Source organism: Salvelinus fontinalis, chromosome 33 (genome assembly GCF_029448725.1).
Source record: "Salvelinus fontinalis isolate EN_2023a chromosome 33, ASM2944872v1, whole genome shotgun sequence".
Classification (NCBI taxonomy): domain Eukaryota; kingdom Metazoa; phylum Chordata; class Actinopteri; order Salmoniformes; family Salmonidae; genus Salvelinus; species Salvelinus fontinalis.
The window spans coordinates 27878482-27905848 of record NC_074697.1 but is presented as its reverse complement, the minus strand read 5'-3'; the positions used below and the strand labels follow the sequence as shown (position 1 = coordinate 27905848).

The following is a 27367-nucleotide window of genomic DNA, read 5'->3' as shown; positions in this document are numbered from 1 at the left end:
ATGAATGTGCAAGTAGAGATACTGGGGTGCAAAGGAGCAAAAAATAATAACAGTATGGGGATGAGGTAGTTGGATGGGCTATGTACAGGTACAGTGATCTGTGAGCTGCTCTGACAGCTGGTGCTTAAAGTTAGTGAGGGCGATATGGGTCTCCAGCTTCAGTGATTTTTGCCAATTCGTTCCAGTCATTGGCAGCAGAGAACTTGAAGTAAAGGCGGCCAAAGGAGGAATTGGCTTTGGGGGTGACCAGTGAAATATACCTGCTGGGGCGCATGCTACGGGTGTGTGCTGCTATGGTGACCAGAAATATACTGAGATCATGTGACAGATCATGTGACACTTAAATAAAGTCCACCTGTGTGTAATCTAACTCATGTTGTGACTTCTGAAGGTAATTGGTTGCACCAGATCTGATTTAGGGGCTTCATAGCAAAGGGGGTAAACACATATGAATGCACCACTTTTCCATTGTTTTTTTTAATTTTTTTAATTATTTTTTTTAAACACGTCCTTTTTAAAATTTCACTTCACCAATTTGGACTTTTTTGTGTATGTCAATTACATGAAATCCAAATAAAAATCAATTTAAATTACAGGTTGTAATGCAACAAAAAAGGAAAAACGCCAGGGGGATGAATACTTTTGCAAGGCACTGTAATTTGTGGAATTTCTTTCCTTCATGCATTTGAGCCAATCAGTTGTGTCGTGACAAGGTAGGGGTGGTGTACAGAAGATAGCTCTATTTGGGTTTGGGCTATCTGCGTGAATCAAGCCTTCATGGTCAAATTGCTGCAAAGAAATCACCACTAAAGGACATCAATAAGTAGAAGATACTTTCTTGGGCCAAGAAACACAAGCAATGGACATTAGACCAGTGGAAATCTGTGCTTTGGTCTGATGAGTCCTAATTTGAGATTTATGGGTCCACCCGCCGTGTCTTTGTGAGACGCAGAGTAAGTGAACGGATGATCTCCGCATGTGTGGTTCCCACTGTGACGCATAGAGGTGTGATGGTGCTTTGCTGCTGAGACTGTCAGTGATTTATATCGAATTCAAGGCACACTTAACCAGCATGGCTACCACAGCATTCTTCAGCAATACGCCATCCCATCTGATTTGCGTTTAGTGGCACTATCATTTGTTTTTCAACAGGAGAATGACCCAAAGCACACCTCCAGGCTGTGTGGGGGCTATTTGACCAAGGAGAGTGATGGTACTGCATCATAACCTGGCCTCCACAATCACCCGACCTCAACCCAGTTGAGTTGGTTTGGGATGAATTGGACAGCAGAGTGAAGGAAAAGCAGCCAACAAGTGCTCAGCATATGTGGGAACTCCTTCAAGACTGTTGGAAAAGCATTCTTCGTGAAGCTGGTTGAGAGAATGCCAAGAGTTTGCAAAGCTGTCATCAATGCAAAGGGTGGCTACTTTGAAGAATTTCAAATATAAAATATATTTTGATTTGTTTTACACTTTTTTGGTTACTACATGGTTCCATGTGTTTTTTCATAGTTTTGATGTCTTCACTATTATTCGACAACGTAGAAAATAGTAAAAATAAAAAACCCTTGAATGAGTAGGTGTCCAAACTTTTGACTGGTACTGTATATTGATTCTGTTTAAACATAAATACACTGTATTCTGTTTTTTTGTGTGTAGCCATGTTTGTACAATATAGTTAGTATAAGCTAGCTTCTCCATCGTGTTTACTGTTCCATGTCCAGATATTCATGTTAATGCTCTGAGGATTGTTATTTTTCAGGCATCGACTGGCAGGTGCGAGCACCCTCTCTCCAGCCTGAAGGGGTAGAGAGGACCAGGAGTCACAGACAACCTGGCTTCAAGACGTCCCCAACCTGCTCATACTGCGGGGGAAGGATGTGAACAGAGCAGAGATAGGTAAGAGACCAGTACATAGGTGTCTAACTATTAAGGGACAATAGACATTAATACAGATACTGGTTTATTCATTCTAGAATCCAACACTCCATTCGAATGTTTTTATATCTATAGGTGGATTTCATGATCCAACCCTATATACCCCCTGGCTTTCAGCGTGTGGAAAACCCCAGTTCCCTTAAACAAGTATCAATCAATCAATCAAGTTTATTTTATATAGCCCTTCGTACATCAGCTAATATCTCAAAGTGCTGTACAGAGACCCAGCCTAAAACCCCAAACAGCTAGAATGCAGGTGTAGAAGCACGGTGGCTAGGAAAAACTCCCTAGAAAGGCCAAAACCTAGGAAGAAACCTAGAGAGGAACCAGGCTATGAGGGGTGGCCAGTCCTCTTCTGGCTGTGCCGGGTGGAGATTATAACAGAACTATGCCAAGATGTTCAAAAATGTTCATAAGTGACAAGCATGGTCAAATAATAATCATGAATAATTTTCAGTTGGCTTTTCATAGCCGATCATTAAGAGTTGAAAAACAACAGGTATAAGTATAAGTATCCTACACTGGTCAGCAACAGCCAGGCTCTGCTGAGGCCTCTGGACAACATGGGGTGGAAAGCCTAGAATATGTTTGCTTCCAGGTAAGGTTAGGCACATCATGTACAAATAATTTTTAAAAAGGCATGCATGCTCACTTATATTGATGTTTTCCAACAGCATGAGTCATTGTCAATCATTGCAAAAAGATTGGTAATGGCATTTTAATGTTCTAAACTGCCTCATTCCCAGGTTATTGAGTTTCCACATATTGATGTGGTGTCTCTGCTTCCACAGGGCCTACATTCATCTGTACACTAAGTTTGGGAACTCAGAGGAAGATTTCCTGAACAGGTAATCCCTAGCTACAGTCAACTTTGGACAAGTAAGATACTGTTTGGGATTCAATACGACCGCAGATTTGGACAATGCACTTTGAAAGTAATTTCCGAGAGCCATCATATGCAGCGTTTACTGCGAATGTGTTCTCTGAATATTGCCTTTAAACCATGCATTGCAGACAAAGTGCAATCATATTGTATTCCTGCCTAAGCCAATTAACTTGCACAGAGGTAATACTATATTGGCATTTTAAGAACAGGAGATTGGTACAAGTAGAGTATGTGTGTCTGATGGTCAAAGGAGTCATGTTGAATGAATGACATGTACATTTGAGGGGTATAAAAAAACATTTTATATGAACAAGGCGATTTATTGAAGACAGCATGATTTCTCAGATAAGACAACCGATTACCTACAAATGCACACAACAGCCATGACGCCCTACAAATGTCTGTTGGGAAGTTGTTTGGTAGCTAACGGACCAAATCAAATGTACTGAAATTAACACATGCTTGAAAGTTTGACTATGGTAAAAAGACTGCACTCTTCAGATGGTTAATACCCAGAACTTCAGACAGCTTACAGACCGTTGTCGCCATGTGATTCAAACAGTCAACACCAGTCTGATAAGCTATCTGACAGGATGGGAGATGGAGTACAATACCTGCAACAACCAGGACCAAGTCTATACAAACCAGCTTCAGGAAACTCATTGCCACAGGACAATAAGCATTGCTTTCTTTAAAATAATAAGCCATGATATATATCTAGTTTCTAATTACAACTTATCAACTCCATATTTTCCATAAGATTGTTTTAAATACATTTTACCAAATTTCAAAAAGCATCCGGATTGCTATTGGAGATTCTTGACACTTACCTTTTGGATGTTAGTTCTCTGAGAGGTTCAAACATTTTTTCTATCCTGGTGGTCTGATTGCCTAAGCATCCTTAACTCAACAGCAGAAGATGCTTTATACAATAACATGGGGCAAGCTTACAATGGGAGCAATTGTTTACATAGTTAGACCTACAAAGAGTAAAATAGATGGAAAAACTCAGACTTGGAAACAAGAAAAATGATTTAGGCATTTTATATATTCTGATCAAAGACTCAGTAAATGTACAGAATAAAAATGACACCAAGTTAGCCGAGTGTAATGTAAGTTCTGTTTTGGTTCAAGTTAGTTTGTCCAGATCATTCTAAATGCTTGTTCATACATACCGCGCAAAAAAATATTTCCAAGATGTGCAAACTATCAATAACATGTTGAGACGACTTGATATTGCTATTTCCAATTGCAAACTTAAATTTCAAACAAATCCAAGAAACGCGAATGACAGGTGGCCTATTTCTGATCAACGGGACAAAAACGCAAGAAAAAGGTAACCCTGAAAACATCCTTAGCATCATATCAGCACAGAGTCCATCCGTACAGTGAGAAATTTACAAATCAAGTCATGATTAAGAACTGTGTTCAATGGAAGTAGGACCCTCCACCTTGCATTAGGCATCGCAGCTGGTATAGCTGCCAGCAAAACAGTTAACATCCAACTGCTGCTTCACTGCTCATATCCTATCATTATATTATTAAATCACACACTAAACACAAATGAGGGGAAACTATAAAACCATAAGAGGGACAAACAAACAGCACATACATCCGTAAGGAAACACAGGAAAGTGCCAGTTCAGCCTCTTAAGAATGGAAGGGCGAGGTTAGTTTGAAACAGAGCTGAGGGACTCAGCACGGTCTGTTGGTGAGTCTCGTCACTTGGTTTTCTCCTCAGAGTATCGCTGCTGCCGACTCTGTTGTCGTCGCTTGGCGTAGCTCTGAGCCATGGAGTTGATGATAGAGAAGATAAAGTAACAGACCATGACCAGAACCACCTTCTCAAAGACCCACGACAGCCAATTCTCACTCTGCAGAGAGACATGCATACAGAGGAATATTACTCTTGACATTAACACATTACAATTTGTATTATCTTGCCAATCAATAAAATCACATGCTTTGTCTCGACATAGAAAGGATGGATGATGGTAGTAGTGCTCTTACCGCCGGGGTGCCTTCTCCAGTGTGGTGGTGGAGTTTACTCCTCTGGGCCTCCAGGTACTCACTGAAGGGCTTCTGTATGGAGGGACCTACCCTCGGCAGAGACCTGACACAGTGGCAGGGCAAGGACATCCACAGGCAGGGGAGATACGAGGAGGGGAAAAGAGAGGCAAAGACGGAGACATGATTATATCCCAGAGTACTTACCATACCAGCAGTATCCCTTCACATGGTAAAATAATTAGGCTGTGTAGAGGGAACCCTTGGTCCATAGGACCAGGGTTTAAAGAGAACAGTCAATTGCTCAGGATGTTGAGAGTTCCATTTCCTATGTGTTTCTAGTTAGGCCTCAAGCTGGGAGTTCACACTGAAAGTGTAGTTGCTGGGAGCACGCAGCAGAGTGAAGTGAGGCAGTCCTCCCCATCGCTCTTATTTATCCCGGAGGTTCCTATAGGAAACCAGTCTGAGCCCAATAACCAGGAAGTGACTCGATATGCTGTCATCACAGCCTTATGGGTGGAAACAGAACAAACTAGGCGTGTTCATCAATTTGACTGTCCATATATGGGAGATAGCGCAAAGGATTAGATCACTGTGGGTCACCCAGTTCATAGGGGCTCTTAAGATTATAGTTAGAGAATGCAGACAATTTAATTGGAAGAGAACCCTCAGACCGTGAGGTACTGTACCTTAATAAATCCACAATCATTTGTAGTTGACAGCACTATACCAACAATAATTGGAATAGTCTAATCAATGTATCACAACCATAATTAAATAGAATATAAATATGGATACAATCAGAGTTTAGTTTTAATTCAGGTGTTAATATAAACTTCCACATTTAAAAAACTTGACTAAACCATTTCAATACTATTTACTATCAGGGTTAGAAAAGTTACAGGTAACTGTAATCGCTGATATTAAGGGATATGGCAAGCCCATTCCCAGGCTAACTGACTGACAAACTGCTGCAATTACAAAAAGTCCCAATTCAGCATTCAAGCACCAGTGTAACACATCATAGCGAGTCAGACCAGTCAACCAATTGCAATGGTAGCAAGCAAGGGTTCTTTCTCATGCAACTAATTTGAACTGTGAATAAGACGGCACTATAAACTAATAGGGCGGCTCACAATTGGCCCAGCATCGTCCGGGTTAGGCCGTCATTGTAAATAAGAATTTGTTCTTACCCGACTTGCCCAGTTAAATAAAATCATTAGTTGTGAGTACGACTTTAAATTTGATTTGTTAATTCTTTTAAAAAATGGTGAGAAGAAAAAGCCAAGGAAGTTGTTAGATGTGTAATATGGAAGTGATTTATTGTTCTTAAATAAACCCTGCAGTTATTTTGTTTCCCTGCTGCTGTGGAGAAGATTCTGGTGCAGTCAAAGCTAAACTGCTATGAGTAAAAACAGAACAGAAGACATTCCATCTGAGAAGACCCCACAAGGCTGGCTGACCACCTATGTGGGGGATTAGTTTCTGTGTAAGGGAAATAACCATAATGGAGGGGGCAAAACACACACACATCTGACTGAGGTTATGCTTTTGATGCCATTTGTTCAGAATGGGAATGATCAATCCATCAGCAAAACTGGTTTCAAACGTATAATCCTAAATTCATACAACCGCTGCACATATACAGTATCAGTCAAATGTTAGGACACCTACTCATTCCAGGGTTTTTCTATATATAGATTTTTAAATATTCTACGTTGTCGAATAATAGTGAAGACATCAACTATGAAATAACACATGGAATCATGTAGTAACCCAAAGTGTTAAACAAATCCAAATATTTTATATTTGAGATTCTTCAAAGTTGCCACCCTTTGCCTTGATGACAGCTTTGCAAACTATTAGCATTCTCTCAAGCAGCTTCACCTGGAATGCTTTTCCAACAGTCTTGAAGGAGTTCCCACATATGCTGAGCACTTGTTGGCTGCTTTTCCTTCTCTCTGTGGTCCAACTCATCCCAACATGCATATCACCTACACTTTGACATGTAGCCTTTAACATATGTTTAATGTACATTAAAAACAGATTAGAATATTAATCCAACTTTGGCCTCTGATCCAATTCTGATCAGAGTAATTGTTTGATATTTTGATGTGATTATTACGTAACAAGAGGACAAACAAAAAATGTGGAGCCCTGCTCCCATTAAAGCACAGAGGAAGGATGCTAACCGGGCAAAGCACCTCTCTTCATCTATACACATACATTAACAAAGACACATACTCACCCGATCAGAGACACCATCTGTTCCACTATGTGCTTGCTGAACGTTATGATAACAAACAGTTTCTGTGGGGAGACAAATTAATCAACTGGGTGATTAGTGATCAGTCTCAGACAGAGTGAAAACCTGACTCATCATCTCCCCCGAGGTGGGGGATATATCCTGTGTCTGCTTTGAACACAGTGACACATGCCGTCCCAGCCAAGTCTGGACAGTAAAAGACCCTTGAGGTCTTAGGAGAAAGCACAAAGCATCCCCCGGACCCTGGTCCTCAACCCTGGAGGGCTTTGTCAGAACTGGTGAGATCACTGGCTGGTACCACAGGATCAGCTCTCACCACCACAACTCAGAGACACACAGTCAGTCTCGCACCGTCTGGGAGTAGATTAGTCACCGTGGCAGACTCAACAATACAGCCGACAACTAAGAGTTTGATCTGGTTTACAAAAAGCAATGGTTCTCGTTAAAGTGCTCTCCATACTCATTTAATCTGGAATGGTCTTCAATAGCAGCACAAAAAGTACTTCAAAAACACAGAATTACAGCCAACGGAAAATATTCGGACAATGTCCATGTGTCTAATTGTTAAGTACAACTAAAATATTTACTTGTATGTGCATCTTGATGATGGCTTTCCCAATAAGAGTCGCTCCAAAGAAGGTCCAAAATGGTACCAGGAAGTGGCCACATGTTATACCAGCAAGGTCAAACAGAGGATTAGGGATCTGAAAGACAGGTCGTAACACATCAAAATATATTCTGTAATAGAGTGCATTCGAATTCTACCTTCATTGTCATAACTTCATTGTAACAAACATACACTACATGGCCAAAAGTATGTGGACACCTGCTCGTCAAACAACTCATTCCAAAATCATGGGCATTAATATGGAGTTGGTCCCCCCTTTGCTGCTATAACTGCCTCCACTTCTGGGACGGCTTCCCACTAGATGTTCGAACATTTCTGCGGGGACTTGCTTCTATTCACACAAGAGCATTAGTGAGGTCGGGCACTGATGTTGGGCGATTAGACCTGGCTCGCACTCAGCGTTCCAATACATCCCAAAGGTGTTTGATGGGGTTGAGGTCAGGGCTCTGTGGAGGCCAGTCAAGTTCTTCCACACCGATCTCGACAAACCATTTCTGTATGGAACTCGCTTTGTGCATGGTGGCATTCTCATGCTGAAACAGGAAAGGGCCTTCCCCAAACTGTTGCCACATGTTGGAAGCACAGAATCGTCTAGAATGTCATTGTATGCTGTAACGTTAAGATTTCCCTTTACTGGGACTAAGGGGCCTAGCCTGAACCATGAAAAACAGCCAGAGACCATTATTCCTCCTCCAAACTTTACAGTTAGCACTATGCATTGGGGCAAGTAGCGTTCTCCTGGCATCCGCCAAACCCAGATTCGTCCGTCGGGACTGCCAGATGGTGAAGCGTGATTCATCACTCCAGAGAGCATTTCCACTGCTCCAGATTCCATAGGCGGCGAGCTTTACACCACTCAAGCCGATGCTTGTCATTGCGTATTGTGATCTTTGGCTTGTGTGCACGGCTGCTCGGCAATGGAAACCAAATTCCTGAATCTCCCGATGGACAGTTATTGCTGCGGATGTTGCTTCCAGAGGCAGTTTGGAATACATTAGTGAGTGTTGCAACCGAGGACAGGCAATTTTTACTAGCTACACACTTCAGCAGTCCCGTTCTGTGGCCTACCACTTCACAGCTGAGTCGTTGTTGCTCCTAGACGTTTCCACTTCACAATAACAGCACTTACAGTTGATTGGGGCAGCCATAGCAGGCCAAAAAATTGACAACAGACTTGTTGGAAAAGTGGCATCAAATGACGGTGCCATGTTTAAAGTCACAGCTCTTCAGTACGGGTCATTATACTGCCAAGGTTTGACTACGGAGATTGCATGGTTGTGTGTCTTATGTACAACTGTTAGCAACGGTTTGGCTGAAATAGCTGAATCCACTAATTGGACGAGGTGTCCACATACTTTCGGCCACGAGTGTACAATATTCAGCGATGCGCTTTAATAATAAAGGCCTACATTTTAAAACAGTATTAGATAAGAGTGCAAGTCAAGTCATCAAAAGGTTGCCTGCGATGTAGTTTTGGATTTACCGAGGCACAGGCTAGAATCCCAAAGAATCCCACTTTCTGCACCATGTTCTGAACGCCCAGTTTTGCTCTAGTAACAAAATCCTGAAAACATAATTCAGTTTACAATCAAATATTAATTTATGCTTCACACATTAAACAACTTCTACAATAATATATCAATAATGATACAGTACAACCAAAATAAAAAGCAAAAGTCTAATGTAATTCTGAAAAAGCAGTTACTTGATAAAGAGTTCATGTGGTATAACAAATGCTATCAGATGGGCTATTATCCTTTCCTTTGATCTATTTTAGCACCTCTGGTAAAAATCCAAGTCAAGAGTTGTTGGCAGAGAGCTATTGAACTCATTTGATCTGATTGATACACACTACAAAAGGGAGGTATAATATAGTGGGTTTCATGTTAAGGGTGCAAAAAAAAACACAAAAAACATTTGGTTATGTTACAGCCTTATTCTAAAATTTTGTAAATTGTCTTCATCCCCTCAATCTACACACAATACCCCATAATGACAAAGCAAAAACAGGTTTAGATTTGCAAATGTATATTTAAAAAAAATCTAATTTACATAAGTATTCAGACCCTTCACTCAGTACTTGAAGCCCCTTTCACAACAATAACATCCTCAACTCTTCTTGGGTATGACTCTACAAGCTTGGCACACCTTTATTTGGAGAGTTTCCTCCATTCTTCTCTGCAGATCCTCTCAAGCTCTGTCAGATTGGATAGGGAGCATTGCTGCACAGCTATTTTCAGGTCTCTACAGAAATACCTTATTTACATAATAATTCAGACCCTTTGCCATGACTCGAAATTGAGCTCAGGTGCATCCTGTTTCCATTGATCATCCTTGAGATGTTTCTACAACTTGATTGGAGTCCACCTGTGGTACATTCAATTGGTTGGACATGATTTGGAAAGGCACACAACTGTCTATATAAGGTCTCACAGTGCGTGTCAGAGCAAAAACCAAGCCACGAGGGGAAAGGAATTGCCCGTAAAGCTCAGAAACAGGATTGTGCCGAGGCACAGATCTGGGGAAGGGTACCAAAACATTTCTGCAGCATTGAAGGTTTAAGAACACAGTGGCCTCCATCATTCTTAAATGGAAGTTTAGAGCCATCAAGACTCTTCCTAGAGCTGAGCAATCAGGGGAGAAGGGCCTTGGTCAGCTCTAGAGTTCCTCTGTGGAGATAGGAGAACCTTCCAGATGGACAACCATCTCTGCAGCACTCCACCAAATCAGGCCTTTATGGTAGAGTGGCCAGGTGGAAGCCACTCCTCAGTAAAAGGCACATGACAGCCCGCTTGGTGTTTGCCAAAAAGGCACCTAAAAGACTCTCACACCATGAGAAATAAGATTCTCTGGTCTGATGAAACCAAGATTGAACTCTGTGGCCTGAATGCCAAGTGTCACGTCTGGAGAAACCTGGCACCACCCCTACGGTGAAGCATGGTGGTGGCAGCATCATGCTGTGGGTATGTTTTTCAGCGGCAAGGACTGGGAGACAAGTCAGGATCGAGGGAAAGATGAACCGAGCAAAGTACAGAGATCCCTGCTCCAGAGCGCTCAGGACCTCAGACTGGAGCGAAGGTTACCTTCCAACAGGACAACGACCTTAAGCACACAGGCAAGACAATGCAGGAGTGGCTTCGGGCCAAGTCTCTCAAAGTCCTTCTGGCCCAGCCAGAGCCCAGACTTGAACCTGACCGAGCATCTCTGAAGAGACCTGTAAATAGCTGGGCAGCGACGCTCCCCATCCAACCTGGCAGAACTTGAGAGGATCTGCAGAGAAGAAATGGGAGAAACTCCCCAAATACAGGTGTGCCAAGCTTGTAGTGTCATACCCAAGACGACTCGATGCTGTAATCGCTGCCAAAAGTGCTTCAACAAAGTACTGAGTAAAGGGGCTGAATACTTATGTAAATATATTATCTTTTATTATTTGTAATGACTGTCATGTGAGGATCACAATGGGTCAGAGCAGCTTGACAATGACTGACAATAACCAAACCCTATCCCACCCGCAAGCGGTGACAGCTAAATTAAGTCCGAGTGGGCTCTCTTGCTCTTTAGTATCAACCAAAGGAATGTCTGATCAGACACTTTTGCCCACCCAAAACTCTAACATCCAGAAAGTGAACAACGGAACACTATTTCTAACGTAATGATGTGGGAAATGGTCAGTGGGGAACTATGGAAAACGAATGTAATATTGCTTTTCATTTTGTGATATTAAAAACTGGACGGACCAAATAATTACTTTTTTAGGAAATCTGAAACCTCGACAATAAGTGTGCCTTTTTCTCTTCCCCCCCTCTCCATTATGGTGTAACAAGCCGTCATTTCTTTCAGTCCACTAGGGACCTTTGTCTCATAAGTGTGTGTATTCTGTGTTATTATATAGTTAGCTAGTAAATAAAATGATTAAACCAATTTGTGTAGTACTGAATAATGCGCAAAGTTGTTTTTTTTGCAGATCCAAGGTCACGATCGTTCAGAATGAGTATTTGATAAGAGGTAATGATTAATAAGATGACTGTTTATCGATGTTATAGTTAAAGACCTTTACAGTTTAATTCAGAAGATGGTAATGCTAAACAACTTGTTCCATGGTGCCCCAAATCCTAATGAGTTAATTGTTACATGATTAAAAAAAGACTATTTAAATCTAGCAACAATTAAACAGTTGATTAAATGACAGTCATCAGATTAATGAAAGTACAACATATTTGCAAACAATTCTAAAAAACAATTTTTGCTTTGTCATTGTGTAGATTGATGAGGGGAAAAAATGATTGAATGAATGTTAGAATAAGGCTGAAACGTAACAATGTGGAAAAAGTCAAGGGGTCTGAATAGTTTCCGAATGCACTGTGTGTACACTACACCCCCCCACACCGTAAGGGGCAGTCATGTTGTCAGTAGCCTGTCCACATTGCCTGTCCCACAAATGAAAGGATCATGAAAAGAAATGCCTCCGGGATGATTACTGGGGAGCTTGTTTCACCGTGACTCACTCCACTAGCAATGCCCTTACTGGAAGTGGTGGGAGGGGCTTTCAGAGAAGTCATGTGATAACTGGAGGCCAATCACAGGCCAGATAGAGAAGTCAGTAGATAGTGATGGACAGTTAAGTAGAGTCAAATCCTAAAATCAAAGACTGAAGGAGAGAATATAGGACTCCACAGATTTGGGTGGAATGGGGCATTCAAGAGGCAGGCTACTACACTCAGAGGGGAAAACAGAGTCCCCACTCACCTGAGCAGTCTCTGCCTGCCCCAGCATCTCCTCAAACTCCTCATAGTCTTCGTCATCTGGGTCTGCTCCAGATAGCCTGGCCGCTCGAGCCATGAAGTAGGGCGGCAACTCCCCAATGGCTGTGCCTGCACCCTGGAGAGACAGTCACACACTGGGTTAGCTTAGCACTGATTCATACTCTGGCTCATACCAGAGTCAGGCATAGCTCTATGGTAGATGTCATAGTTGAGAATACGTGATGTCAACCAATGTTGAGCACTAAAGATGCCTTTATTGTTCTAAACCTAAAAGGAGCGGTTTCCCAAGGAACAGATTGAGTCCTGAACAATTTAAAAATCAAAATAAAACTTTTTAATGGACATTATCCATTAAGCGTGTGTTTTTTTTTGTCCAGGACTAGGCTTAATCTGTGTCCAGGAAACCGCCCCATAGAGTTCACTAGAACGATGAACCTAGACTTTAGTTGAATAAAGACACGTTTCCTCACCCACATACAGGCCTCCAGCCGGACCTTTGAGATGATGGACCAGAGTGAGATGCTGCCCTCCATTCCTCCTGCCTCTGGGCAGATGATCTGGTCTGGGTAGGGGGGCTCGGGGAAGTCTGTAGACCCACACTCGTACGCAGCCAGGGTGACTGATGCTATGTGTGGACCCTGAGAGCCAGAGGATGGATGGGCATTCCATAATTCAACTGAACCTGGACAGTTAAGACACACTAGAGTTGGGATGATAAACCGAAAATTACAGACATCGCCTTCTTACCAAAGCATTTTGCTTACATTGGTAAGTCTGTGACGTTGCTACACAACGTTCCTAAAGATTGTTCTAAAACTATTATTTGGTCAACAGTAATAGCCTACACATTGTTGGTCCCTGCCGGCTGCCGACTCACTCCTGTTGGAAGGTGAATCTTCATCCCAGTCTGAGGTCCTGTACGCTCTGGAGCAGTTTTTCCATCAAGGATCTCTGTACTTTGCTCTGTTCAGCTTTCCCTCGATCCTGACTAGTCTCCCAGTCCCTGCCACTGAAAAACATCACACAGCATGCTGCCACCACCATGCTCACTGTAGGGATCTTGCCAGGTTTCCTCCAGACGTGACACTTGGCATTCAGGCCAAAGAGTTCAATCTTGGTTTCATCAGACCAGAGAAGCTTGTTTTTCATGGTCTGAGTACTTTAAGTGCCTTTTAGCAAAACTTCAAGCGGGCTGTCATGTGGCATTTACTGAGTGGCTTCTGTCTGGCCACTACCATAAATACCTGATTTGGTGGAGTGCTGCAGAGATGATTGTCCTTCTGGAAGGTTCTCCCATCTCCACAGAAGAACTCTTGAGCTCTGTCAGAGGGACATTCGGGTTCTTGGTTACCTCCCTGGCCAAGACTCTACTCCCCTGATTTCTCAGTTTGTCTGGCCATCCAGCTTTAGTTAGAGTCTTGGTGGTTCCAAACTTCTTCCATTTAAGAATGATGGAGGCCACTGTTCTTGGGGACCTTCAATGCTGCAGAATTTTTTTGGATCTGTGCCTTGCCAATCCTGTCTCGGAGCTCTACGGACAATTCTTTCGACCTCATGGCTTGGTTCTTGCTCTGACATGCACTGCCTAATGTGAGACCTTATATAGACCTTCTGAAATCATGTCCAATCAATTTACCACAGTTGGACTCCAATCAAGATATAAAAACATCAAGGATGATCAATGGAAACAGGATGCACTGGCACTCAATTTCGAGTCTCATAGCTAAGGGTCTAAATACTTATCACATTTACATAGTTTATTTTATTCATAAATTAGCAAAAATGTTAAAATAACCTGTTTTCACTTTGTCATTATGGGGTAGTGTGTGTGTAGATGATGAGGAAATGTTTTTATTAAATCCATTTTAGAATAAGACTGTAACATAACAAAATGTGGAAAAAGGGAAGGGGTCTGAATACTTTCCAAATGCAATGTATGCCCGTTGCTCAAAATATTGCAGAGTTCAATGCAACTGGTTCTACACTGTACAAAAACATTAAAAACGCAAAAAGTAAAGTGTTGGTCCCATGTTTCATGAGCTGAAATAAAAGATCCCCAAAATGCTCCTTACGCACAAATAACTTCACATTTGGGCACAAATTTGTTTACATCCCTGTTAGTGAGCATTTCTCTTTTGCCAAAATAATCCACATACACACACCTCACAGGTGGGGCATCTCAAGAAGCTGATTAAAACAGCATGATCATTCATGTTGAGGAAGCATGCAACTGGCATGCTGACTGCAGGATTGTCAACCAGAGCTGTTGCCAGATATTTAATGGTAATTTCTCTTACCATAAGCTGCCTCCAACGTAGTTTTAGAGAATTTGGCAGTTCGTCCAACCGAACTTACAACCGCAGACCATGTGTATGGTGTTGTGTGGGCGAGCAGTTTGCTGTTGTCAATGTTGTGAACAAAGTGCCCCATGGTGGTGGTGGGGTTATGGTACCGGCAGGCATAAGCTACACACAATGAATACAATTGCATTTTATTGATGGCAATTTGAATGCACAGAGATACCATGATGAGATCCTGATTGTCGTGCCATTGTCGTGCCATTCATCTGCCACCATCACCTCATGTTTCAGCATGATATTGCACAGCATGTCACAAGGATCTGTACACAATTCCTAGAAGCTGAAAATGTCCCAGTTCTTCCATGGCCTGCATACTCAGACATATCACCCATTGAGCATGTTTGGGATGCTCTGGATCAACAGCGTGTTCCAGTTCCCGCCAATATCCAGCAACTTCGCACAGCCATTGAAGAGGAGTGGGCCAACATTCCACAATCAACAGCCTGATCCACTCTGCGAAGGAGATATGTCACACTGCATAAGGCAAATGGTGGTAAACCAAATATTGACTGGTTTTCTGATCCACTCCCCTACCTTTTTGTTTTTATAAAGGTATCTGTAACCAACAGAAGCATATCTGTATTCCCAGTCATGTGAAATCCATAGATTAGGGCCTAATTAATTAATTTCAATTGACTGATTTCCTAATGGGAACTAACTCAGTAACATTTTTGAAATTGTTGCATGTTGCGTTTATATATTTGTTCAGTATAGTTATAGAGAGGAGAGTCACAACATTCTTTAAGTATGTCAACATATTTCTCGCCTCTTAATATTGAGTTCATGGCACCACTTTACAACCGGAGTAGGCTGTAGTATAGTTGATGTGCCCGCGGAGCAGAGCACTCCATTTGCCTACAAGTAGCCTAGGCCTAGCGCTGGAAAGTTTTTGAAGGACATTGATTAATTTATCAGAAAATGTAGGCTAATCAGTCTACATTGCTATATAGTGTTACGCACGCCTCTTGGAGGGAACGCAACACCCTGCTACACTCAACTCCCCGTGGAGTGAAAGAGGTATGTGACTGCAGGTGCGGGTAAGGATGACAAAGGCAGAATATATTACCGTTTACAGGGAATTTATTTCCTTCACACGGTAATTTGGGGAAAAGGGGCTGGATGGAACCAAAGCAAAAAAAATACATCTGATAATTCCAGATCCTATTTTGACAGGCTGTACATCAAAATATAAAATCATGCATTTGCTGGATGTGCTCAATGAAAACCTCTTTTTTTTCTCCTTTAAAAATAAATAAATCATAGACTACCTCAATTGTCTTACCTGGCACTGGAAAAAAATGCTAGAGCCGTGGTGCTAATGTTAAGTAACTGTCCATAAAATAAAATTGTTTGTTGTTAGAGCAAAACTGTAACATTAATCGCAATATGACTTTTTGTACATGTCGCCCAGGTCTAGCACCCTCCCAAAAAGAATAGTCGTCATCACAAAAAAGAAAAAAGGGTCAATTTATCACAATATGGATTTGTCCATATTGCTCTCGCACACACACAGCCCGGTATGCAGCTCCATTAAATCAGAGCCCAGGCTTAGCCACCTGGCTTCATTGGCAGTCAGGGCACCTGAAAACACAGCACAGAAGGTCTATTATGCCTCCTGTTGAGATACCACGGTGACAGGAGATAGAAGACAATTAGTCAGTGCTCATCTCCATAGCTCTCCTCGAGAGAACGAGCAAACATGCTGAGGAGTCTTCTTTTCACAATACGTGTTCACAAAGGTCTCAATCACTGCCTTTCATTCCGTTACAAATCTATACTTGTTTCACCATGATGGTGAATCAATGATAAGACAACACCTTTCCATTATTTAGAAATAATCCTAGAAACATAGCAAATTAAACTCACAGTGGCTATTGCCTTGTTTGATTTCCTTTGTTTAGCAAAATTCAAAAACACAGTCCCTACATTTCCATCTGAATCCAGCATGACCAGACTCATGAACCATACAATTATGCTTGTAATGCCCAGCAAAATATCTCCGCTCCTAACTATGGGGTATCTAATTCTTTAGGTCTTAGGTAAATCCACAGCAGCTCTTCAGAGGGCAGATGTTTCTGGCACCCTTCAACTAGGGACTTTTCAATATGTTGACCTCACCTCTGAATTATGTGTCTGGTAAAGTGTGCACAAAGACTATTTTAGCAGGGAGCACAACCTCACTCTTCTCTAGATATTAGGAGACATTGTTTCCAAAAAACAGTCTCATATATAGCACTCTCATATACCAGCACATATTTACACAAGTGGTTGATATTTTAGTGATGCCTTGATTCAAATAACACTGGTAATTTCCACATTTACATTTATATAATAAAAAGTAGGCCTACTGCTATAGAAATCATGACACTGCATTAATTCATATAGGATCATTTGAGTGTTTGTAAGTTGCATTAAACAGCTACATTCTCATTTTGGAGAATACGACTGAAAGCTGATGGAAATAGCCTCCCTCACATCGAGTGGAGAGATGTGGGAAAGGGAATGAGGTCATACACACATCTATGGAAGATGACACATCGTGAGGTCAACACCACCAACACTACCATAGGCTGTGGTTCACAGGCCCGTCTCTACTAGTGGGTTTGGGTAGTGTGTGTAGTGAGGAAAATGGGTAGTTAGGCATATAATTGGAAAGGCTACAAAAGTAAAATTGTATTTTCAAAGCAGCTATTTCAAAAGTTTAGTAGAAACCTTTCAATTTCCTATTTGTAAATGTGGAGCTGTTGACTCAAGGGTACATCATAAGATCTAGTGAACAATGGCCATGTCACTGAAAAAGTGGGGACCTCGGTAGAATCACTTGTCTTCATCACAGTTGAATGCTTCATTTCCCCACAGCCAAGATGGATGTCACAAACAAACCACAGAGAAGAAGGAGCTTGACTCAACCAGTCACACTGTTCACTTTCACTCATCAGAAACTAGGGCTGTGGCATCATGAAATTGTCAGCTGGTAATTGTCATGCAAATAACTGCCGGTCTCAAGGTAATTGACTGTTAATTAACACTTAACATCTCTGGGCTTCCACACAGACAAGCCACTTACACAGACCTTTGGAACATTACATTTTAAAAATGTCTAATAAATCCATTTAATATAGCCAACACCATCACAATAAATCCATTGTTAAGTTTCGGCTGAACTCACTGTCATGTTCCATGCAATGTTTTTCCACTCAATTGTCTAGTTTTGTTGATTGTGTGCCCACTGGAGCCGCTTCTTGTTTTTAGCTGATAGTAATCTTTCAGCTTGCCCATTCACTCTCAATGTCTAACATACTGTGCATTGGGAAATTATTCAGACCCCTTGACTTTCACTTTGTTATGTTAAAGCCTTTTTCTGAAATAGATCACCCCCCCCCCCCCAATCTACACACAAAGCAAAAAAGTTGACATTTTTACAAATGAATACATAAAATAACTCAAATTTACATAAGTATTCAGACCCTTCACTCAGTACTTTAAGTACCTCTGACAGCGATTACCGCCTAGAGTTTTAAGTTCCTCGGCGTACACATCACAGACAAACTGAATTGGGCCACCCACACAGACAGCGTTGTGAAGAAGGCGCAGCAGCGCCTCTTCAACCTCAGGAGGCTGAAGAAATTCGGCTTGTCACCAAAAGCACTCACAAACTTCTACAGATGCACAATCGACAGCATCCTGTCGGGCTGTATCACCGCCTGGTACGGCAACTGCTCCGCCCACAACCGTAAGGCTCTCCAGAGGGTAGTGCGGTCTGCACAACGCATCACCGGGTGCAAACTACCTGCCCTCCAGGACACCTACACCACCCGATGTCACAGGAAGGCCATAAAGATCATTAAGGACAACAACCACCCGAGCCACTGCCTGTTCACCCCGCTATCATCCAGAAGGCGAGGTCAGTACAGGTGCATCAAAGCAGGGACCGAGAGACTGAAAAACAGCTTCTATCTCAAGGCCATCAGACTGTTAAACAGCCACCACTAACATTTAGTGGCCGCTGCCAACATACTGACTCAACTCCAGCCACTTTTATAATGGGAATTGATGGAAATTATGTATCACTAGCCACTTTAAACTATGTACTTTTATGTTTACATACCCTACATTACTCATCTCATATGTATATACTGTACTCTATACCATCTACTGCATCTTGCCTATGCCGTTCTGTACCATCACTCATTCATATATCTTTATGTACATATTCTTTATCCCTTTACACTTGTGTGTATAAGGTAGTAGTTGTGGAATTGTTAGGTTAGATTACTCGTTGGTTATTACTGCATTGTCGGAACTAGAAGCACAAGCATTTCGCTACACTCGCATTAACATCTGCTAACCATGTGTATGTGACAAATAAAATTTGATTTGAGTATTCTTTGGTATGACGCTACAATCATGGCACACCTGTACTTGGAGAGTTTCTCCCAGTCTTCTTTGCAGATCCTCTCAAGCTGGAGCAGGTTTTCATTAAGGATCTCTGTACTTTGCTCCGTTCATCTTTCCCTCGATCCTGACTAGTTTCCCAGTCCCTGCCGCTGAAAAACATCACACAGCATGATGCTGCCACCACCATGCTTCACCATAAGAATGGTGCCACGTTTCACCAGACTTGACTCTTGGCATTCAGGCCAAAGAGTTAAATCTCAATTTCATCACACCAGATAATCTTGTTTCTAATGGTCAGAGTACTTTAGGTGCCCTTTGGCAAACTCCAAGCGGGCTTTCGCCAAAGACGTGGATGTCGATTAAGGCAGCCCACCGCACCGCTCTGATTGAGGGGCTGGGTTAAATGCAGAAGACATTTCAGTTGTACAACTGACTAGGTATCCCCCTTTCATGTGCCTTTTACTGACGAGTGGTTTCCATCTGGACACTAACATAAAGGCCTGATTGGTGGAGTGCTGCATAGATGGGAGAACCTTCCAGAAGGACAACCATCTCCACAGAGGAACCCTAGAGCTCTGTCAGAGTGACCATCAGGTTCTTGGTCACATCCCTGACCAAGGCCCTTCTCCCCCAAATGCTCAGCTCTAGGAAGAGTTTTGGTGGTTCCAAACTTCTTCATTTTAAAAATTATGGATGCCACTGTGTTCTTGGGGATCTTCAATGCTGCAACATAATCGATACAATCCTGTCTCGGAACACTACAGACAATTCCTTCGACCTCAGGGCTTGGCTTTTGCTCTGACATGCACTGTCAACTGTGAGACCTTATATAGACAGGTGTGTGCTTTCCAAATCATGTCCAATCAATTGAATGTACCTCAGGTGGACTCCAATCAAGTTGTACAAACATCTCAAGGATCATCAATGGAAACAGGATGCACCCGAGCTCAATTTGAGTCTAATAACAAAGGGTCTGAATGAATTTTTTTAAGTTGTCAATTTTAGAATTAGGCTGTAACATAAAATGTGGAAAAAGCTAAGGGGTCTGGACACACTGTACATACCCAATCCAAGTCTCAATTGTCTCAAGGCTTAGAAATCCTTCTTTAACCAGCCTCCTACCCTTCATCTACACTGATTGAAGTGGACTTAACAAGTGACATCAATAAGAGGTCATAGCTTTCACCTGGTCAGTCTCATGGAAAGAGGTGTTTGTAATGTTTTGTACACTCCGTGCATGTGTGAAAAAAAAAGCAGCCTGCACTTGAATAGCGAATGGAGGAAGCGCTTCCCTCGGTTCCGTTTTTAATATGCCAGGTAAGCTACGCCAGTTATAAAAGAGGTTTAATGTGATTACATTTTAAGAGTTGAGCAATAAATATAGCAGCACGAGAAAGCTGGGATCCTCTTAAAAATTGGCCAGTCAAAACTGTTTTCAAACTCGATTGTGCAATGACTGCAATGATAAGTACATGTTTCACAACTCTGTAGGCTAAAGGCTATGCTTAGACATTTGGCTATTTTAGTTGTGATACAAACCTTATCAAAACATATAGGCCTATGGACTAGGCTACATGATGCATGTGACTATGATTTGCCTTAGACTGCACACGCTGGGCATCATTCACAAGTGATAATCATAATATTCTCACCCATTACACTGTCAATTTAATCTCGTCTTTACGTATACCAAACAATGTCTGTGAAATTAGTTGATTTAGAATGGGCCATTATCAAGCACCTGTCGGAACAGACGCAGAAAAAAAAAGACATGTCATCCATATGCACTTGGATAGCGAATGGAGGACACTTTCCCGCGTTTAATTTTCATGCCAGCCAGGTAGGCTACTCCGGTTGTAAAGCGAAGCAATGTGATTAATATTAGGAAAGTTGAGAAATAAAGTCAGCCTAGTCTAGAGAAAGCTGATTGGATCCTCTTTTTAAATGGAGACCATCAAAACTCTGCGTGAGAAAACAATTGCATAGCCTATAGAAATGTTGCAAAACATAGGCTTACAGGAACACATTTAATTCCATGCATCACCCAACTATAAGGAGCTGGTTCTCGCTGCCCAACAGGTGATCATATTCCCCTCAAACTGAATGCCAGGGCTCTCATGAAGTGTTTGATTTTCGATTGCATTTGCAGCAATGTCAGAGCGATAAAAAAAATAAAAAAATTACCCAGCACATCATCGGAGCCAAGCCATGACATCCAGGACCTCTAAACCATGCGGTGTCAGAGGAAGGCCCTAAAAATTGTGAAAGACTCCCGACACCCTAGTCAGATGGTTCTCCCTGCTACCAAACAGCAAGCAGTACTGGAGCGCCAAGTATAGGTCCAAGAGCTAAACAGCTTCCACCCCCAAACCATAAGACTCCTGAACAGCTAATCAAATGGCTACCCAGACTTTCGCACCCAGTTCATCAAAAGTTATCTGGACTTAGTCCAAATAGAAAAACTTGGCCACAGAGGTGAATGGCAGTTCTATTTGGACCAGATCTATGAAGAACTGAACACACTGAAAGAATGAGATAGGATGTATGAGGCCACCCACTGGACAAACTGGATATGTATTAAGTTTCTGGCAGTGGTGACTCAAATGGAAATACCCTGTGCACAAAATGTGTCCCTCTAGGTCAAAGAAGACAAGCACAAGCCTGTAAACTAATTCACCGCAACTACAATTTTTTTGTTGGTCTATCGTGCTAGTTATGGAACAACAAGCAGCGCTAACAGGCTCACAAAAACATCCAGTCACATACTGTACCAGCGTTCTCAGAAAAAAAAAGTTAATACTATTGTGGACTACAGGAAAAGGAGGACCGAGCACGCCTCCATTCTCATCGATGGGGCTGTAGTGGAGCAGGTTGAGAGCGTCAAGTTCCTTGGTGTCCACATCAACAACAAACTAGAATGGTCCAAACACACCAAGACAGCTGTGAAGAAAGCACGACAAAGCCTATTGCCCCTCAGGAAACTAAAAAGATTTGGCATGGGTCCTGAGATCCTAAAAAGGTTCTACAGCGGCAACATCGAGAGCATCCTGACTGGTTACATTACTGCCTGGTACGGTAACTGCTCGGCCTCTGACCGCAAGGCACTACAGAGGGTAGTGCGTACGGCCCAGTACATCACTGGGGCTAAGCTGCCTGCCACCCAGGACTTCTACACCAGGCAGTGTCAGAGGAAGGCCCTAAAAATTGTAAAAGACCCCAGCCATAGACTGTTCTCTCTACTACCGCATGGCAAGCAGTACCAGAGTGCCAAGTGTAGGACAAAAAGGCTTCTCAGCAGTTTACTCCCACGCCATGAGACTCCTGAACAGGTAATCAAATGGCTACCCGGACTATTTGCATTGTGTGTGTCCCCAACCCCCTTTTTTACGCTGCTGCTACTCTCCGTTTATCATATATGCTTAGTCACTTTAACTATACATTCATGTACATACTACCTCAATTGGGCCGACCAACCAGTGCTCCCGCACATTGGCTAACCGGGCTACCTGCATTGTGTCCCACCCACCAACCCCTCTTTTACTGCTATTCTCTGTTCATCATATATGCAGTCACTTTAACCATATCTATATACTACCTCAATCAGCCTGACTAACTGGTGTCTGTATGTAGCCTCACTACTTTTATAGCCTCGCTACTGTATATAGCCTGTCTTTTTACTGTTGTTTTATTTCTTTACCTACCTATTGTTCACCTAATACCTTTTTTGCACTATTGGTTAGAGCCTGTAAGTAAGCATTTCACTTTAAGGTTGTATTCAGCGCACGTGACAAATATACTTTGATTTGATTTACATAGATACAGCAGGCTTTTCCAATGTCTGAGCACGATAAGTTAGCTTACATTTTTGATGGCACAGCTGACAGGCAAGGGAAGGGTGGCTCTCTTACTTACCAGGTATAGCAGGAAGGTATGCAGGCCAGTCCCAAGGCCTACTGAGGACAGGATGCCCAAACCTACCCAGTAGGCACACCACAGGAACCTCTTCTCCAGGTACTGCACATACTGCAGATGAGAACAGACAGGAGGGTGGAGAGAGTAAAGAGAGTTTTAGGCTTTTGCATGGACAAAGAGCAATAACACACAACATTTATCCTTAGGAGAAAACATTGGAGACCTACAGTTGAAGTCAGAAGTTTACATACACCTTAGCCAAGTACATTTAAACTCTGTTTTTCACAATTCGTGACATTTAATCCTAGTAAAAAATCCTTGTCTTAGGTCAGTTAGGATCACCACTATTTTAAGAACGTACAATGTCAGAATAAGAGTAGAGAGAATGATTTATTTTATCACATTCCCAGTGGGTCAGAAGTTTACATACACTCAATTAGTATTTGGTAGCATTGCCTTTAAATTGTTTATCTTGGGTCAAACGTTTTGGGTAGCCTTCCACAAGCTTTCCACAATAAGTTGGGTGGATTTTGGCCCATTCCTTCTGACAGAGCTGGTGTAACCGAGGCAGGTTTGTAGGCCTCCTTGCTCGCACACGCTTTTTCAGTTCTGCCCACAAATTTTCTATATGATTGAGGTCAGTGCTTTATGGCAACTCCAATACCTTTACTTTGTTGTCCTTAAGCCATTTTGCCACAACTTTGGAAGAAGTGTGCTTGGGGTCCATGTCCATTTGGAAGACCTATTTGCGACCAAGCTTTAACTTCCTGACTGATGTCTTGTGATGTTGCTTCAATATATCCACATAATTTGGAAAGTGCACCAGTCCCTCCTGCAGCAAAGCACCCCTAAAACATGATGCTGCCACCCCCGTGCTTCATGGTTGGGATGGTGTTCTTCGGCTTGCAAGCCTCCCCCCTTTTCCTCCAAACATAACGATGGTCATTATGGCCAAACAGTTCTATTTTTCTTTCATCAGACCAAAAGACATTTCTCCAAAAAGTACGATCTTTGTCCCCATGTGCAGTTGCAAACCGTAGTCTGGCTATTTCATGGCGGTTTTGGAGCACTGGCTTCTTCCTTGCTGAGCGGCGTTTCAGGTTATGTTGATATAGGACTCATTTTACTGTGGATATAGATACTTTTGTACCTGTTTCCTCCAGCATCTTCACAAGGTCCTTCGCTGTTGTTCTGGGATTGATTTGCACTTCTCGCACCAAAGTACGTTCATCTCTAGGAGAATGCGTCTCCTTCCTGAGCGGTATGACGGCTGCGTGGTCCCATGGTGTTTATACTTGCGTGCTATTGTTTGTACGGATGAACGTGGTACCTTCAGGCATTTGGAAATTGCTCCCAAGGATGAACCAGACTTGTGGAGGTCTACAATGATTTCTTTTGATTTTCCCATGATGTCAAACAAAGAGGCACTGAGTTTGAAGGTAGGCACAAAGTAGATGTCCTAACCGACTTGCCAAAACTATAGTTTGTTAACAAGAAATTTGTGGGGTGCTTGAAAAACAAGTTGATGACTCCAACCTAAGTGTATGTAAACTTCCGACTTCAACTGTATGTTATGCCAAGGATAGTGATGGAAAATTAGGAAATGTGAACAATTTACACAATAGTATCAACACATTGGCTAAGATACATCCAATGTACTGGCCTGAGCATCAAGTAAAAAAAATATTGCGCAACATATCTCAGGTGACCTTTCCTCCAGGAATGCCGTGCATCTGAATAAACAGTTACATATCTTTAACCATCCCAAATAAATATATTACAGAGGAGATGATAGGAGTTTGTTTCTCTCCTTCCTTACCTTCTGGTGTGCTCCCTCAATGGAGTAGGCAAGGGAGAAGAGTGAACACAACACCAGGAACAAGAACACTGTACCCCTTCGTCGCCATAACCTGCAGAGGGGAAGAAGTGGAACAGTTTGATATAACTACCAAATGGCTAGACTGGTAGTGTTACTTTAAACACAACAGAACTGAGACAACTTTCAACTAATCAGTTGGTTTATAGTTTTACAGTCAAGTAGTGGTGGTTTACTTTAATGTCCACTCCTTTAGTGTGATGAAGGTTTCCAGGAGGAAGTAGTGTAGTGTGATGAAAGGCCGCCTCCACAACACCAGAGCGAGACGCTCCTCCCGATCTTTCTGCCTCCTCTCATTGACCGCAGAGTCTGTAGATACAGGAGCACACTCGTGAGGTCAGATTCATCTATAAAAGTAGCCTAGTATCAAAAAAGCCATAGCAATATCCCCTTATATTGATGGACATAGGCTAGAATAAGCCTTTGATAAAGTCATGTCACTTTGTCTAGGCCTAAGTAGGAACATAACACTAGCAAATGGTGGAGATCACTAGTCTAGACCTTCGAATCAAGTATAATTATTTTGTTTTTTCTAAACTATGGAATTAATAAGTACACAACGGTTTGGGACCATTCTGACAATACTGTAGCGTTGTAAGAATTCTCAAGATAACAATTTGTGCATTGCTGCATACCTTTAGCAACACAACCCTTCTCCTTCCTTGGTAAAATTGTTAATCCATTTTCCATAAACACAGGCTAATGCTGGTTCACTTGGAGAAGTTTCACAACCAACCTGCAAAATATCCATTCGGTTTGTCTTTGGTTCCTCGCTTCTGTGGTTGTTCACAGCTTGCCCCATTCGTCGCCATCTCATTCACTTTTGAATCGACCAGACAACACAACACGAGGACATGACCAGCAAATATGTTTTAATGGGTTTTGGTCTATATCAACTGTAGGAACAGCATTCGTTAGTTATTACTTGTCACTGACTGACAATTAGTGGCAACATCTCCCACACGCTAACGTTAGTTAACTAACCGGCATGCATGCTAACAAAACAGCTGATAACAAGTAACCATTATTCACGACTCCAACTCCATTGGATTACATTGACCGGCTGTGTAAACCACCGTGGGTTCTCGTTAACTAGCTAGCAAGTAAAGTGTGTAATAGTTAGCTAGCTTGCGTTAATACAAACATAACTAGTTAACTACAATTAATTGTTCGATGTTTATAATTATGAATTATAAACTACAGTAACCTATTGCATGTACACGTCCCTAGTTAACAAGGTAACGTTAGTTATGTAGTATTGACACTGGGAAAATATAGGCTACAACCATGGAAATATGTTTGGATCGGTTGTTGCTGAGACGTAAAATACTATAATGCCAAAACGTTTCACAGTCGAAAATGTTACATACTATAAACAAAGATTAATTTGTTAGTCACACAAATTGAATGAAACGAGCTCATACCCCAGAGCGTCTTCTTCCTGAAGCCGTGGCAATCACTTCCGGGCAAAATATTTCCTGCCAAGTAAAGGTTCCCTTTACAATATATATTCATTAATATTGAATTGGTTTCTGCATATTCATAAGTGATAATTGCATTAGTTACTTTAAAAAAAATGTTGTGCCCATTAAAGTAGAGTTGAATCTAGCCTTTGATCATAACTAACTTCCCATTACACATAAGAGTAATTTCGTCAAAGGTCTCTTCTGTAAGGTGATGTATTGTTAAGCGCACGGAGGCTCGGTCTTAACGTCATCCTGCGTCACTTGCGGTACGGGTTTGGAAGCACAAGAGCTAATCTTTCATGTCAGCGAGAAATAGTTTTCAAAAAACAAAAGGTTAAATCGATACACACCCTTATAGGGTTAGGGTTCCCACACGGCCATATCTCCATGTTACATATCCTGTTTATGTTAGACATTGGTACCACCTGTGCTAATTAGCCATCTAGCATGCGCTGTACACCTGTGTGTAACAAAAGGCCGCCAGAAACGTGTTGTGAATGAAAAATACTGTTTGCTGCAACTGTGATAAAGCTGTTTAAAACAGTGTACAGTAAGTGTAATATTTGCATTTGTGAAATTATTTTGATATGAACGTAAAGGACTTTATGTTTCTAGGACCGTATCACAATTGAGAATCGATCCACGTTTGGACGGAGTATTTGGCTGCCAGAACCAGTCTACTTATGCAAATAACATATTTGGACCTTAAGGAGTAAGGGTAGATTCCTTAATAGTACATCTTAGGCTAGTTTGAATCTAGAGGCATGGACTCACCATATTAATAGTATAGTGTGATTATGGGAAGGATATTGATAAACCCCTCACATTGTTCACAGGTTGTAGGTAGTTCAAAACAAAATGCACAGG

General features: G+C 42.0%; 1 protein-coding gene across 4 annotated transcripts; it reads right to left on the bottom strand.

The window, feature by feature from the left end:
* Positions 1 to 3852: 3852 nt before the first annotated feature.
* On the bottom strand, positions 3853 to 27288 carry LOC129831930 (vacuole membrane protein 1-like). Of its 4 annotated transcripts, none has more exons than XM_055895556.1 (12): positions 26459 to 27288; positions 25771 to 25854; positions 25211 to 25343; positions 24978 to 25068; positions 23159 to 23269; positions 12959 to 13126; positions 12472 to 12603; positions 9209 to 9289; positions 7685 to 7801; positions 7080 to 7141; positions 4835 to 4937; positions 3853 to 4698 (listed from the first exon to the last, which is right to left on the bottom strand). In XM_055895556.1, exons 1-12 carry the CDS (start codon positions 26547 to 26549, stop codon positions 4546 to 4548), a joined length of 1326 nt encoding a protein of 441 aa, XP_055751531.1. In that variant the 5' UTR covers positions 26550 to 27288; the 3' UTR covers positions 3853 to 4545. The 4 variants fall into 4 exon arrangements, with proteins under 4 accessions (XP_055751531.1, XP_055751533.1, XP_055751532.1 ...); XM_055895558.1 differs by having other exon boundaries at positions 25771 to 25930; positions 26459 to 26527; XM_055895557.1 differs by lacking the exon at positions 26459 to 27288 and having other exon boundaries at positions 25771 to 26452.
* Positions 27289 to 27367: the final 79 nt, after the last annotated feature.